Consider the following 16240-nt stretch of genomic DNA (forward strand, 5'->3'; position numbering starts at 1 on the left):
TAACTCTGAGTTACTGCTGCAGAACAGTTATTTTTTTTTCTCTTTCTAATAGTTTTCTCCTTTTTATATTTTGCCTGGTGTGTAATGCTGGATGGGATTAAATTTATTCTTTATACTGGTTAGCTTGGTGATTAAATGTTGGCTCAGGAGCAGTTGCAAAAGACTAAATGGTTGGTTCCTCACCATAAAGATCCAGGGGAAGTATCTTGATGAGAAAAGCAGCTTCTCTGCCTCTAGCTGCTAGAAAAGAGGAGACATATTGTCCATCTTTCATACCTTATCTTGCTGGGATCCTATGACCCCTGCTGACTTCCTGCCCCTGGGGCAGGGGGCTGGACTCGATCTTCCAAGGTCCCTTCCAGCCCTAATGTCTGTGAAATCCCAGTCTCTGGTTAACTGGCAGACTATAAATCTGAAATTTCTCTAGTTGTGTGAAAGTAATTAAGCTTTGTCTCTTGTTCTTGATTCAGAGCTGCCGTAGAAGGTGTAGGGAGCAGAGTACCTGGATACTTTCCACTTTCCTGAGCCTTTATTTGGCTCCTTTCCCCTCCATAAATAAGTCTGCCTTCTACTGCTGCATAGCTTTGTAAGAAGCAGTGGTAATAGAGAACTGACATCATTCTTGTCAGATTCACCACTGCCAAGATTTTGAATGGCAACTGTGGAGCTGACTGGAGACTTGTCGGCTTCACTCCTCTACTTTGCAAAGTTATGAGCAGTAGCAAAAAGACACTTGAGCTGCCTGCCTGCAGACTCAAAGAGCTGATGCTGTATTTATTTGGAAGGTTATTTGTGTAGCTGTAGGGGACTGAAAGTTCCTTTTCTTAAAGGAAAGCATAGATGCTGCAGTTAATGGGATGGGTTACCTTCCTTCCCAGAGCATGTGGATTTTTCAAGCCCCAGTTGTTAGGGTTTTTTGTATTTGTTTTCATCGGGTAATTTGTAGGCACAGTAAAATTTACCAGCATAGAATTGTCATTGGTACATAGTTAAAAATACATTTGTTAGCCACCAAACTTATTTTTATGGATCCAGTACTACACTCATACTGAATTGGTTGTATTCAGGTCTGCTGTTTCTTTATGCCTGCCTAATAGATAAATTCATGTTAAGTTTGTTTATTTTTTAAAAATTCCCATGGTAAAATTTCTAAGTTTTCTCTACTCATGGTACTGTATCATGTGAAATTCCTTCAGGAGCTAAAAATTCTCCAAGGTTGCCAGTGTTTTTGCGAGATCACTTATAACCAAAGGTATCCACTTATTTCCTTCAAAATTAGATTTTTGTGGTCTTTCTTTAAAATATAACACTTCATGCTAGTGGTTTAAAATAAATGACATGATCACCCCTTCAAAACATGTTTTGTTACCTTAAAAAGAATTGTGTACCATCTTATTTCTTTTCACAGGGTTATTGATTTAGGAGTCATGACTCCATGCGATAAGATATTGAGAGCTGCTATTGAAAACAAAGCAGGTATAGAAACACTTGATCTATAATCTTCATTTGTTTGAATTTAAACATGAACTTGAATTATCTTGCTAATGAATTCTGGAAGATTAAGAGGCTCATGGGCAGCTTTTTATTGACAGAACTTACCTTTTTATTGTTGCTGCTAATGTTTGGCGCACACTATAAAAACATTTTCCTAAGGTGTGAAATATTTTAGAAAAGAATAGCTCTGTGGAATAGGTACATCTTATTACATTTTACACAAGAATAAGCTGAGGCTTAGAAAGGTTAAATAATCAGTCAAAGGCCATATCAATTAGTCCAACTTGGCTTTTAGTTCCATTCTGAGCCTTGCCAAACCAGTGACAGTAAAAGCTGGAATTCATGGTTGTAGGGCAATAAGGTTTCTCTAGAACAAATGCTAGCTGCTTCCAAATTAAGTGTTGCGGCTTAGAGCTGTGAAAATGCCAGTATAGTAGCCAAGGATACCCAAGCATTATGCACTTAGCAGTTCAACACATGTAAGTAAAGCCAATGGCATACTTAAACTCTGAAACTGAGCCCCTTGGCCAACATTTTCAGAAGTGGCTTCCGGTATCAGTGTCCTCTGCCTTTGGATGCCTAACGTTTGAGATGCTTTTAGGGCCAACTCATAAGTATGGAACACCTGCAACTTCAAGTGAAGTCCTTGGTAGCTGCAGATGCTCAGCACTGCTGGCATCTAAGACGAGCTTGTGAAGTGGGGCACACCAAATCATTTGCTGCTCTTAAAAACGTTGTCCCTTCCAACTCAGTCAAACCAAGCATCCAGTACTTCTGGGATGCTATTGCTATCATGTAACTGATATGTTTATACAGTATGGTTTCTCTTTGATGTTTGAGGCACAAAGCTGACTTATTCAATTATTTACAGTTTAAAAATACATTGTGTAGTAGTTCTACCCCTTCTAAAGTCTTTTTTTCCCCCCCCCCATTTGTTGGGCAATAGATATAATTGGTCTTTCTGGTCTTATTACACCTTCTTTGGATGAAATGATTTTTGTTGCCAAGGAAATGCAGAGATTAGAGATAAAGATTCCATTGCTGATTGGAGGAGCAACCACTTCTAAGTGAGTAAAATAATCTTGAGGGGACAAAAGCATATGCAAGGTCCTGCTAAATGCAAATAAATAAATAAGTAAAATCTGTGTATGTGAAGTGTAACTTTCTCTGCCCCTGTCCCCCCTGGTTTTTTAGAAGATAAAAGGCTTAACTTGCTACTGTCTCTAACTCAGTAGCTCTGGGTTCCCACTAATAATGGACATGCACAATGCTTTAGCTATCTAAATGTCAAATGCTTTAAATGCTATGGGCCTGATCCTACACACAGTTGCTACAAATGGAACTGTGTCCCTGGGCAGGGGCTGAACAATTCAGGCTCTGATTCAGCAGAGCTCTTCTGAACCTACTCAACTTGCAGTGTAGGAATGGGACTGTTCATGTGCTTAAAGATAAGCCTGTCATTGGTGGGTCCAGGCCACAGTGCTGTGCAAGAGTGGATTTCTAATCTGCTGAAACAGGACAGATCACGTGTTTATAGGATACTTACTTCTGAATTGGAATTTCTCAGCTTCGGATCTCATTCTTGTAAATGTATTCAAATAAAGTCATGTCACTGCTCTGATTATTCTAGAGAATAATATTGACAGCTGGCTGACATCTGGTATTAACCTTTCTGCAAACCTGCTTTGAGTGGTGGCTTGAGTCACACTTTGCTAACTACTTTATGTCCAATATTTTGAGCAGGTGACAGCTCAGGAGACTGAAGAGGTCAGTTCTTGCATATATAAAAGTTTGAGCATTGCTTCTTTTCTTCCCAGAAGCTTATGCATTTTTGTGATCAGCATCCTACAGCTCCCTGCCTCTTGAATCAGCTGGTGTTGGCAAAATGGTCAATAAGATAACAAGCACTGAGTTGATTAGGATGACTGCCATGTCTACTGGCCCAGCAATCTACCCCACATTATGATGTGTCCTTACCTTTTTTTTTATTTTTCCTGCTTGTCTGGGTTCATCTTCTATGACACTGAAAACAAACAAAAGTGATGGAATACAGAGAATTTGTCTGCAAAACATATTTGTTCTAATTAGAGGAGGGCTTAAAAAAGCTGATCATCTGCCGTGATAGTCCTTTGTGGTCCTCAACGTGTTGTCATTTTGAGACAACTTGCATAATTCACCATTATGGAGACAAATGCCTTTGGAAAGAGTAAATGCAAAGCCCATATGCTTTACCCCTGGCTTTTCAGACTGAATAATCAGCATACAGTTTTGTTGTGAAAATAAACAAACAAATTTACATAAGGTGTTTGTGAAACATGCAAACACACACATATAAAAGGTATTTACTTAAATATTAAAACCAGAGACTTAATGGAGACTGGTAATTTTCTTTTTATATACACCTCAGACTTTGGAGAGTACTTAATAGTATATACATTTACTTTAAAACAGGAATGTCAAATTTGCCCCACTCCCAGGCCAGATCTGGATGTGGTGTTGGGATGAGCAGCTGCAACAGTTAATGCGGCCATCACTTGTCCCCGCACCACTGACTTGGGGCCTTGCCCAAAAATGTCTTGCCCCTGTGGGATCTGTATAGACCCAATGACATCGTTCTGTGGGTCAGATCTGGCCTCGGGGCCATAGGTTTGACCGTCCTGCTTTGAAAGTTTAAATAAATACTTTTAAAAAACTGTTTACGGAGTTCTTTGCGCTTTGGCTCTGTAATAGTTCCCCACTTCTGTTTTTTTCCTTTCTGTAGGTGAGCTGAGGGAGGGGATGCATGACTTTGCACACAAGATTTCTCTAGTAGGATATCTTTAGCTTAGTTATAATGCATATTTGTTTTACTAAAATGTTTTGGTAATGTTAGAACTAGGCAAGTAATAGTGGTAGTGTATCAAACAGTGTTTTTTATGAAAGATGATTAAAAATATATGTAAAAATATTCAATCCCACTATATTACTTATGCTGCCTATCTATCACTTTTCTCCCTTTTGCTTATAAAAGGGTTAAGCCTTAAGCAAATATAATATCTTGCTTGAACAAATATATTGTCTAAGATGAAGCCCAAGTACATCATCAAGGAAGGAACAAATTTAAAAGTTCCCAAAAAGGTAATTTATATAATTATTTTTCAGAGTTAGCTGTAACTTATACATCCAAAACAGATGCACATACTTGCCAGAGCCTAAAGAAAAAGGGACACCCATTTTATAAAACTAATGGCCTGATAGGACACTTTTTTCCCCCCCTGTCACACTGTCTGAATGTGTGATAGTTTTTGCACATTTAATTTTTACAGCTTCTTAATCATTGCTTTGCTGCACCTGTCTTTCAAAGCAAAATATGAATGTAAACATGGTGGTGCTGAAAGCAACAGGTTTAAGGATGTTGAAGCCCTGAAGCAGGTAAGTTTGTTCTTGCAAAAGAAAGTACCCTTCAGATCTTGTCACATTAGTAAATCTATGTGGGAGGAATCGGATGCAATTACCTTGGAAGCTAAAACAACAAAAATCCTGTGATGGCTTAAATTATGTGCAGTTACATGGTAGATATACATTCATTGTAAAAGTGATGAAGTACCATATTTATGCAAATCTTAAACAACTTTGAATTTAAGATGACCCTCCCTCTCAGAAGATGAGGGGGAAGGCAGCTGAGTTAGAGTTGCAGGTGGTGGAGGGACAAGCTGCAGGTTCCCTCTCCCCTGTGCTCACCGCTCAGCTGCATGCCCCTTCTCCCACCAAATGAGCTCTTTTGGCCCAGGGTAGGCAGTGCCTCAGCTCTGACTTCAGCCCTGAATTTGGGGCCAAAGCTGGAGATGACCTGCTACCTGCTTAAGGCCATGACTCAAATCTAAGACAAGGCTTTTTTTTCCGTGCAGATTTTTTTTGGGGGGGTGGGGACGGGGACTGGGAAGGATGGGAACCTTGTCTTGAATTCGAGTAAATATGTCAACACTAATTATTTGTCATTTTGTCACTGTGCAACTGAGTGTATCTTTTTATATTAAGGAAGTAGACTGGGATAAGGTGGTTGAACTAAAACTAAATGGACATTTTCTTCCATTTTGCATCTTGCACTATTCTGCTAGTTCTTTTTCAGGACCACAGAATGCCTGGTCAGTTCATGACCTGTTGTTTTCCCCATGTATATCCATTTCCTGACCAACTTGCGTCAAGTCACAGCAGACATGCTGTCTCAAAGTAGCAAAATGAACAAGTGAGGTATTGCTTCCTGGCAAGCATGCTTACTTGCACATGCTTTCATACCATTTGTCAGGACAAATAGCTGCTGAAATAGTCAGCTGCAGGTAATGCATTAGTTTAAGCCTTAATTTAGCACTCAGTCTCTATTCAGCAAAGCACTTTAGCAAGTGCTAAACAATCAACAGGCTCCAAACATGTTCTTTAAGTGCTTTATGGACACAAATGGAATTATGTGTTTTAAACACTTTGCTGAACTGAGGTCTTAGTTTGTGGTGACTTTCTAGTGAGGGCAAGATCTTTCTACTTAATGATTGCAAAGAGTTCCTCTTTCATCTCAAGAGTGGAGGTGCTTACGCTTTAGGTTTTGAAGACCACGTTTTGTATGCAACTACTGTAAAACATGTTATGAACAGTCAGTCATAGTTCATCATTTGGAAAAGTTGGTGAAAGTCTGAAGGCCACAGGCATACTTAACCTGAGGCATTTGTAAGAAGGGACTATTTTTTTTTTTCTAGAGGATTTAACCTTGAACACATCTCACTACGCTATCATAAGACTCAGTCAAGTAACAGGTTGAATTCTTTTTTTATCTTACAATGCTGAAGGACTGTATGCTGTCACAGAGAAGTTGATGCAGAATGTGGTCCAAATAATCATTTCAGTATCTTTTTGGAAGGAAAATGCTGCATACATAAATCTACCTGTGTATAGTAATCCATGTATATCAAACATGGCTTTTTTTTTTCTCCTGAACATTTTTTCCAACCATGAATTTTACATTTGTATACCTGCAGAATTTTTTTCCCTAAATATCTATTTTTATTTATAAAAATGTAGCTTGATATTTACTTGACTAGGTAATGTCTCAGAGTGCCTGGGTTTTGAAAAGTTTGTACTTTGTTTTGAAACATTTACTCTTGATCTGTTCCTATTTCAGAACACATACAGCTGTCAAAATTGCCCCGCGATACAGTGCACCAGTCATTCATGTCCTTGATGCATCCAAAAGTGTTGTAGTTGTAAGTTCTGGGTTATGCATTTCCTACCATCTCCCTCTCCTCCCATTACACATATCCTTTATCCCTTCCCTTTAACAGTATTTTTATTTGCAACAAAACAAATGTGCTCCTCTAGGGCCTGGTTCTGAAAGCTCTCTCTCTTGGTAAAATGCAATAACTTACAGAAGGCTAGATCAAGACCTCTGTATCATTTAAAGTACTATATTGAAGGAGCAAGGTGGTGTATGAGTCATAAGTCATGTTGGGTCCTGCCCAAAGAGGCCCCCAGGAGGAGGGCAGCAGGGCTGGGCACCCTGAGCAGTTCACACCTTCCCCTGCCCCCCATGGGCTCTGCTTGGGTCTGGTCCAGCCATGCTGCCCAGAACCAAGACAGGCATGTGTCCCACTTTTGCATTTTGAAAAGGTGGTTATGCTGTCCCTAAATGCTGCTACTTAATTTCTTACTATGTGGAAAGATCTCTTTTTTTTTTTTTTTTTCCCCTTGTTCCATCTTTCAAAAACTAGGTGCTTACTATCTTCCAAGGCATTTTGTATGCAAGAAAATACTATATCAATGCAGAACTCCTATTCCAATCCATTTGCCCTAACCTCTAAATTGAATGCCACCTATAAGCCTCTTTCAGGTTACTGAAAAAACAATTTCACCAGCTAGCCTAGTCCTTATGAGTGAGATCAGGGCACTCTATAACCACTCTGTGATGGTGTAAGCCTGTGACTTATTTTGTGTCTTTAGTTCCTAAGATAGGTGAGTTGGTTGCTGAAGTTTGTTACCCTCGTAATCTATTCTTCATCCTCTGGGCTGCATTTAATGGGGCAGCACAGTCTATCCAAACAATGAGATTGACTCTGTGATGCACAGGCTAGTATGTGGGCAGACACCCTTGTGCCAAAGCAGCACCTCAGACACGTCTCGGTCAGGCTTTTTACATATGATGTTTCAGCTTCTTGAGGGTTCTAATATAGCTGTATTTCCTGTGGCTCCCTTAAGCAAGAAGTCAACAAGAACACCCTCCGCATCCCTGTCTTGCTTAGGAGATAAAATTAGGGGGCATTACTTTCTAACTGATGCTCTTAGAGTAGGTGGCCCAGATATGAAATGAAAAGAAGGACTTGGAAAAGTAGCCCATAGGATTTTGTTAAATTTGACACAAAATCTGGCCATTTGGTGATGCAAAGCAAGATTTGTTCCCTAGATACAGTATTTTTGTGCATTTTGCAGTTGATTGTAATGTCTTTAAAAAAAAAAAACATTTAAATTTTTTGTAAAATGCCTAATATTTATGATAGCTAGGAATAAATACAGTGTACCAGCATGAATTCAGTCTGGGCGATTCCTGACTTAGATAAGGAAACACACATTGATGAAAATGAATATCTGAGAATTTCCTGTTAGTATCTCAGTGGCTGTTAGGGTGCTTTCGAATGCTTAAAGAAGTCATGGACTTAAATCTTTGAAGAACAGGCTGATGTGAATAATTGAGATCTCAAAAACTACACAGTGAATTTTGAATACTGGGGTTTGCTTATGTTAGATTTTTTAAAAACCCTTTCATTCTCAAACTGTAGATCTTCAAACTAAGTCAGTAGTTAGTACTTACTGATAAGTCAGTAATTCTGAAGCTTTGAGAATTTAAACTTGAAAAAAATGCTTTTAATGTGGACTTAAGACGACAAGATCACATGATAAAGAATAATTTTCCCAAGGATCGGGGGCGGGGGTTAAGACCACAGGCTTGAAATTTGAAGGACAGTAGTAAAGTGTTGCTTTGAAAAATGTTGAGTGGTAAGAGAAGACGGGTATTTAAAGGAACTGATTCTTCCATGTGTGGGTAAAGGAGATGAAAACCCCAAGAAAGGGGAAAAGAAGATTGCTGACTTGATGGCATCTTCATTTATTTTCCATATCCTCCCAACCCTATGGGTACCCCTCTGCAGGTTTCAGAATCTGCATTTGGCAAGGAGGTATTCCACGTGCTGGCAGATATAGGACAGCTGCTTTCTGTTGGTGGTGGTCTGCACCTACTCCCCAGTCTCAGTGACATCCCATTAAAGTTAAGGTTAATAAGGGTCTCCATTATCTTCTTGGATTACATCTGACATTACCTGCATGGAGACATTTCTAGGGAAAGCAACTCCTGGTATGGAAGACAGACTATGCAGAAACATAAAGCCTTTGTAGATTGCCTTAAACCAAAGCTTGTCTTTGTGGTGCACAAAGATTTCAGTGTGAGAAGCATAGGTTTTGTACACCAACCTCCTGCCAGTTCTGCTGGAGATAAGCATATTCTACGGGCAGCCTCCCAACACAGACCTAAAGAATGGTTTGAAGGAAACATCAGCACCCCAAGCTCATGATGTGAAATGCTGGCCCCACTTAAATCTGTGACAGAAGTCTCAGTGACTTAAGTGATTTTTATCTATGGAGTTTTGAAAGCTCCTGTGCAGAATTAACCTGCAGTTGATAAGATGCAGGGGCTTTTTTATGGGCATGGTAGGGTGGAGGGGACAGAGAAGGAATGACTTTATAATAGCAATGAAATTACCCAAGTTTAAAATTAAATTGAAGAACTGAGTAAGATGCCACCAGAGACTCCAGTTTCCAAATTGTGATAGCTCATTGAGGGGCGTTTCTGCCATTTCCTAGTTGTCTCTTGGCTTGTTTTTAATTGCTCATTTTGGCTAACCCACTATTATCCTAAATGCCTATTTCCAACACTATAGTGACTTCATGAATCTTTTAACAAACGCTGATTGTAGCACCAGGCATTTTACAGCTATGTAATTTTAGTAAAGTTAGTTATAGATTCATTGCCTTCTACCTTTTAACTCTATTAGAAATAAACGACAGAGGGACAAATATTGGTACACTCAAAGTACCAACAGTACTGCTATGAAGTACATGCAGGGCCTCAGAAGGGAGATGTAATCCAAGCAGGAAAATGTTACTGTGAGAAGACTAGAGAATTGTCCATCCAAGTCTTGGTCTGGTTCATAGGCCCGTTTGAGCTTCCAGTTTTAGTTTCCACCCCTCAGCTTTTCCTTGTGTCAGACTGTATCCTCATGGCATCATACAGGCACTGTTGATGGTTGCAGAAATTAACATATTATAAAGCTTTGAAAGCTAGCCTTCAAGTTAGTAATGGCATTACATCTGGCATGCTTAGCAAGATAATAATACCTGTGGAAACTAGAGTAGGAAAGGATGTAGTTTGAAGTTTGCCCGGGGCTCACTCACCCGTGTTGCAACCTTCCTATTGTGTAAACTCCCTTTTTCCCCCCTCCAGTGCTCTCAACTGTTAGATGAAAATCAAAAGGAGGACTTCTTTGAAGAAGTACTGGAAGAATATGATGACATTAGGCAAGAGCACTATGAATCTCTTAAGGTAAATAAATCTGTCCATTGTATGTGTATGCACTCACACCCACAACTTTTCCCTTCTAAACTAAGGAATCCTTGTATCACTATTAATCCTCAGACAGATTCTGTATTGATATTCAGCATATTTACACAGAGAAATTAATTTATAAAAGTCAATGTGAATTGACCTCTAAAGCTAGGTACAGACATTCAAGAAGCCTGAGATGGAATCAAATGTATGTGGTTTTCTGTAAGCGGTATAGTTTAGATCAGCAGTGAGCAGAACGCATTTACCCTTTGGTGCGTGTGGGGGGAGGGGCTAATCTTATATCAAGTTCTGCCATTTTTAAGCCAGTCTGTGTGCCCCATACTGCAGTTCTGTTATGTGTGTAGACCAATTTCTGATTACGTATATCAGTAGAAGTGTAGTGTCTGCACCTGGCTCAAAACAAAATCCTACCCTACTCTTACAGTCACTTTCTCAGGAAAGTCCTGGTTGTCATTGTCCAGTGTTTATACTGTAATACCCTCCTGTAGTATGGGGTCTATAGAATGGGGTATATACTGTAGTATGGGGTCTTGCACAATAAAGGAGATGAGGAATGAAAGCCAGGCAAGGTATCTAAACAGAAATTTAAGGTCCAATTTTTTAAATGTTGGGAATGAAAGATGAAGTAATGTTCACATTGGGAGACAGAAGAAACAAATGTACAGGAAAAAAGTAAGAAATGCAGGTCTTCTGTTTGAATAGACATGGTAAGAAGTCCATTGAGAAACATGTTGAAAGTCTAGTCAGGTAATTCCAAAGATGAACTCTTCTTGCTAAGAACATCCCTGCTTTCAGACTTCTCTTTGGACTTCAAACCTGAGATGTTTGAGAAGAAGCATCCTAGACATTCGGTGTGGGGACTTGTAGGAGAAAGGCCATGCCTAATGCCTTTTCTACTGCTTTTTTCCTTAAAGTTTCCTATGGTTGTATTCCTAAAGGAGCAACTCCTCCAACAAAAGGCAACTTTGGGAATTGTAGGAATGACTAGGAGTGACTTCCTGGCTCCATTGAGATGAATAGCAAATTTTCTGTTTTAACTGGAGCAAGGAATTTGTCCCAGGTGTTGACAGTGACTCTTTATTTTATTATTGATTATTCTAAATTTACTAGCTAGGTACAGAAAGTACACACAAACCAGTATAAGTGATAGGAAACTGGTTCAGATCAGTAAAACGAGAAGTTGAGTACACATAAATTGCTTTCAAAATGGCCGAAACTGGTTTAAGATGAACCTGGATGGATGTAGTATCAGTCTCAACTGATTTGGGTTAAATCAGTTTATTGGACTTCCAGATCCCTTCCAGATTCAAATTAACTCTGTACCCCAGCATCCCAGGATGCTTTGTACATCTCCTGCAAAGCCCCTCTGGTGGGGTGGGCAGGCTAGCCTTGGCCTAAGCTATCTGCTCCAGCAGAGCAGGGAGGCGTGCTGTAGCCATACCCCCTTCTTTCCCTGAGTCATTGTGAGCATTTGCATGTACAACACTGTGTTGTACATCTATATGCATTTTGTTGAACTAATAAGGGAGCCTAAAGTTCAGGTATGGACATTAATACTCAAAACCTTTACAACCAGAGGAACTAGAACTATCTACCAGAAGATAATGCAGTAGTTTTATTGACTGGAATTCAAGCTCTCCTCAATAGCTTTATTCTATAGGCCTATTAGGCCTTACATAAACATGTAGGAGAGTCATTAAAGGTTTAAAGCTGAGAGGTTCTATATATATGTACCCTATATTTCTGTACAGGAAAGGAAATACTTGTCTTTGGAACAAGCCCGGAGAAAAGGTTTCCATAATGACTGGCTGTCAGATTGTAAACCAGGTCAGTATGCAATTTTTAAATTGAACTCTAAGCTTCATAAACTCACAAAGTGGCAATGTCTTTTCTGTGAAACAACTTGAAAATACATTGGTTTCTTTTGAATTTGAAGGGTTTTTCTGTTGCACAAATGAAGTGTCCCCTTTTTCTCTCCTGCAACTGTGTAGTTGTCCCATTATATTTAATTTTTGATTTTTTTTTCTCTATTGCTGTGCATCAGTGGAAAAAAACATAAGTTCTTCACAAGTGTCCATTATAGTACCTGAAACAGTACCTACTTTTATAAGATAGATAGAACTGACAGGCAGGAACTTGCTTGTACCATTGGAGCTTGATATTGCAAGCAACTATAATCCTTTTCATAAATTGATTGAGCTCCATTTTAACATGTAACATTTAAGTTGGTCTAATAAAGGATACCGATCCACCCAAAGAACTTTATATGCCTATGTCCTTAGGCCAACACGACTACAGCCTACACCCCCGTTTTAACATGTGAGCTTTTTGCCCCATGTATTTCTTTTCTAATGTGGTTGCAAAACCTCATGACTTTGATTAGGTTCCTTCTAATTTTCAGCCTAAATTTGTTCATCAACAGTTTATAACTGCTTGGTGATAGTACCAATGTTTGTTCTTTAATCCAAATATTTATTTTTCTCTGTGTGGTGTATACCCCATAATATTTTCATAGAGAGCAGTCATAATGCCTTTAGGTCTTTGTTTTTTTACTTCAAACAGTAAGCTCTTGTAGACTCCTCTTGTATGGCTCTCCATTTTTCCTCCAAACATCCCAATAATTCATCTCTGTACCTGTTCTATTTTCAAATGAATCTTTCTTGACTGGATGACCAGTATTGAACATGGTATTCCCGATGAGGGTCCCACCAGTGCCTCATATCATGGCATTGTTTTTTTCTTTTTTCTCCCAGAAATACCATGCCTCATAATAGGTTTTCCTTTCACAAGTAAATTATGCTGCTGAAATGCAGTACTTAATTTTCATTAACTAATCTCTGTAAACATCCCAGTATCAGTAGCAGGAAGGGTAAGAAAGAAGCAGTTGTATAGCCATTGGTTCTACCATGGCAGTTCCCCTTTCTGCTCTTACATATACCCAATCCAGTACAGGTGTGTGGAAATTCAAAAAGTTCTATAGCTTCCTGACCACTTTTGTAATTGTCCTGAAACTTAGCAGCACTCAGTGCTAATGACAGTCAGGGCTCTGTATAAGTATAGGTTTAGGCCCCATGACCATGAATATAAAAAGCACTTGCAATAAATCAGAAGCAGCAGTAATTCATCCATTACCTTCTGCTAGTTCTTGCAGTCAACAAAATGACTTCAAGCCCAGCACAATTTAAGTGCAAATCAATACTGTTTGGGACAGACCAATACAGAAACCTGATTCATAAGTGGATTTTAATGCCTGATAACAAAGACATAACTAGAAGCTTTGTGCCTTGGGTGATGGCAGTAGCTGTGGCAGCTGCCCTTCTTGCACCCCTTCAAAGATGGTGCCTGGAGTGGGTGCCTTGCTTGCTTACCCCCAGTTATACTACTGCCTCATGATCTTCTAGGCCAGGGGTTGGCAACCATTTAGAGCAGCAGGCCACTGCTTGCAACCTAGCCACCACACCATGGGCTTCCACTCTTCCACCATTTGCTGCCCTTACAATGCCCAGGCCTACCTGCTGCCACCTCCACTGTCTCCATCACACTTAGCAGATTTCTGTCCCCAGTGGCAGTGGGGAGGGTCAAACTTGACAGCAACCATAAGTAGCACATGACATAGGGAGTGGGTCATTGTGAAGCATTACTGTGGGGGTAGGAGGGAATCGGTGGCAATGCATGGAGTGAGAGGAGTGGGTGATGCACTGGGCCAAGCTGCATACTACCAATACCCCATGCTGCTGTGGGCCAAACCCAGCATTTCACATGCTGCATCCAGCCTGTGGGCCATAGACTGCCAACCTCTGTTCTGTGCAGTGCTTAGACTGACGTCAGTTTATCGTGACAGTCTTACAAGGATGACACTTGTCATTATTTTGTTGTAGCATTCCTGTGGTAGTAAGGGTTCAACGGTGCAGTTTTGGGAAAGGGAAAACTAGGTTACATAAAACGGTAAATTGTGTTCACTTGTTGCATTGCATAGGCAAAAGACGCACAAAAAAGTATACCATTTTTTTAATGACAAATGGTATTTTGAATTCCTACAGTTAAACCTAGATTCATTGGCACTCAAGTATTTGAAGATTATGATCTGCATAAGCTGGTTGAATATATTGACTGGAAGCCTTTTTTTGATGTGTGGCAACTTCGGGGCAAATACCCCAATAGAGGATTTCCTAAAATCTTTAATGATAAAGTAGTAGGTAAGTACTGAAATACTCACAAAGGGAAATGCAGACAGATATTAGATATTTTTCTAACTGTATAGAAATACACAGATTTTTAAAAAAAAAAAGTATGTGGGCAACTTAAATTTGAGAAATGTTGTAACATATAGCAGCAATATTTTGAATCTTAAAATGGTGGCCCAGGAAAGTTGGTGAGAATTTTTTGACATCCATCTAAAGAGTTGGCCCCTGTGTCAAAATAAAGGAAACATTTTTGATGGTGGAAAAATATTAGAGGCCATAATATATCTGTATTCATTGCTGGAGAATACTATTAGCCATGACTGCTAATAGGTATGATCTCCAAAGTACTTTGAAATATGTCATAAAGCTTCAAGCGTATATGGAACTTCTGAAACTTGGTGTTCTTTTTCTGCTACACTGGTTATGCAAGTGCTGTCACTACAGCCTCTTGCCATCACTCAGCTTTACCATTCTTGCCTGTACGAGTATTTTGGCATCTGCATCTCTTGTACATAATGTGAATGTCACAACTACATAAATGCCAGAGGCGTGCAAAACAGGCCGTATTCAGTTCGGATTCAGCCCTAATCGAGGACAGTGATTCGATTTGTTGATTCAGATCACTGTCCCAATTCAATTCGGCTAAATCCAAATCTGAAGATTTGATGTTGATTCAGAGAATTAGTAATTCGGCCATAGACACAGCTTTAAAAGATTTTTTCTATATACCTCGAGGTACCAGGTGTGGCTCGTGAATGTTGGGATGCTGGGGCAGATGGAGCGTTCCACGGGAGCGCAGGGGGACTCCCTGCATGCTTGGCAGCAGACCCGGAAGTACTTCCAGTCCATTTCCAGGTCTGCCACTGAGCACACTGGAAAGCCTTCCCTGCTTCGGTGATCAGCCGTGGAAGGATATCCCCCCCCCCCCCCCCCCCCCCCCCCCAAAACCCCAGAGGCACTAGTCACCAAGCCTGCGGGGGCCCCCCGGTGAGCTCCCTGGCAGACCCAGAAGTGGACTGGAAGTGCTTCTGGTTCACTTCCGGGACTGCTGCTGAGCAAGCTGCAGACCCCCCCCCCCCCCCCCCTTGCACTCCTGTGGGATGCTCCATCTGCCTCAGCATTCACTAGTCGCCTGGTACCTTGAGGTATGTAGGAAAAATGTACACAGCTGTGTCTGTGTCCGAATTGTTGAATCTTTTTGAATCTCTCTTGATTCGATTTGGAGAGATTAAAGGGTCTCCTGATTCGATTCGGAGGTTCGGCCACCAGATTTGACTGAATCTCTGCTGAATCAAATTAGTGACCGAAGCTTCGCACAGCCCTAATAAATGCACCACACTGGACACCTTTTGTTAGCAACATAGACGAATATAAGAGGAGGAGAGTTCTGTCAAAAATATGTTCATCAACAGAAAAAGAGATTGGAAGCTGCATTTAAGTTGTACTATAACTTGGTTATATAGTAAGCATACTATAAGTATAGTATGAAGTTGTACTATAACTTAGTTATAGTAAGTGTAGGAGGCTGGGGGACATGATTTATGAGGAAAGACTGAGGCACCTGGGCTTATTTAGTCTAGGGAAGAGGGGACTTAATAGCAGCCTTCAACTACCTGAAGGGGGCTTCAAAAGAGGATAGAGCTGGACTGTTCTCAGTGGTGGCAGATGACAGAACAAGGAGCAATGGTCTCAAGTTGCAACAAGGGAAGTTTAGGTTAGATATTAGGAAGAATTTTCTCACTTGGAGGGTAGGAAAATACTGGAACAGGCTACCCAGAGATGTGATGGAAGCTCCATCTTTGGGGGTTTTCAAAATCTGGCTAGACTAAGCTCTGGCTAGGATGATCTAGTTGGGGCCGGTCCTGCTTTGAGTGGTGGGGTTGGACTAGATGCCTTCCTGTGGTCTGTGATTCTATATTGCTCC

At 40.3% G+C, this 16240-nt stretch overlaps 1 protein-coding gene across 6 annotated transcripts in view; it reads left to right on the forward strand.

Moving 5' to 3' along the window:
* Window positions 1–16240, forward strand: part of MTR (5-methyltetrahydrofolate-homocysteine methyltransferase) — a 75295-nt gene that overhangs the window by 53076 nt on the left and 5979 nt on the right. For all 6 annotated transcript variants that reach the window (XM_019479749.2, XM_019479748.2, XM_059715684.1 and 3 more), the window contains 6 exons: window positions 1409–1476; window positions 2441–2561; window positions 6644–6725; window positions 10010–10108; window positions 11884–11959; window positions 14173–14328. In XM_019479749.2, coding sequence (XP_019335294.1) covers window positions 1409–1476; window positions 2441–2561; window positions 6644–6725; window positions 10010–10108; window positions 11884–11959; window positions 14173–14328 — 602 coding nt within the window. The remainder of the gene's footprint in view (window positions 1–1408; window positions 1477–2440; window positions 2562–6643; window positions 6726–10009; window positions 10109–11883; window positions 11960–14172; window positions 14329–16240) is intronic.

This window comes from Alligator mississippiensis, chromosome 1, assembly GCF_030867095.1.
Source record: "Alligator mississippiensis isolate rAllMis1 chromosome 1, rAllMis1, whole genome shotgun sequence".
Classification (NCBI taxonomy): Eukaryota; Metazoa; Chordata; order Crocodylia; family Alligatoridae; genus Alligator; species Alligator mississippiensis.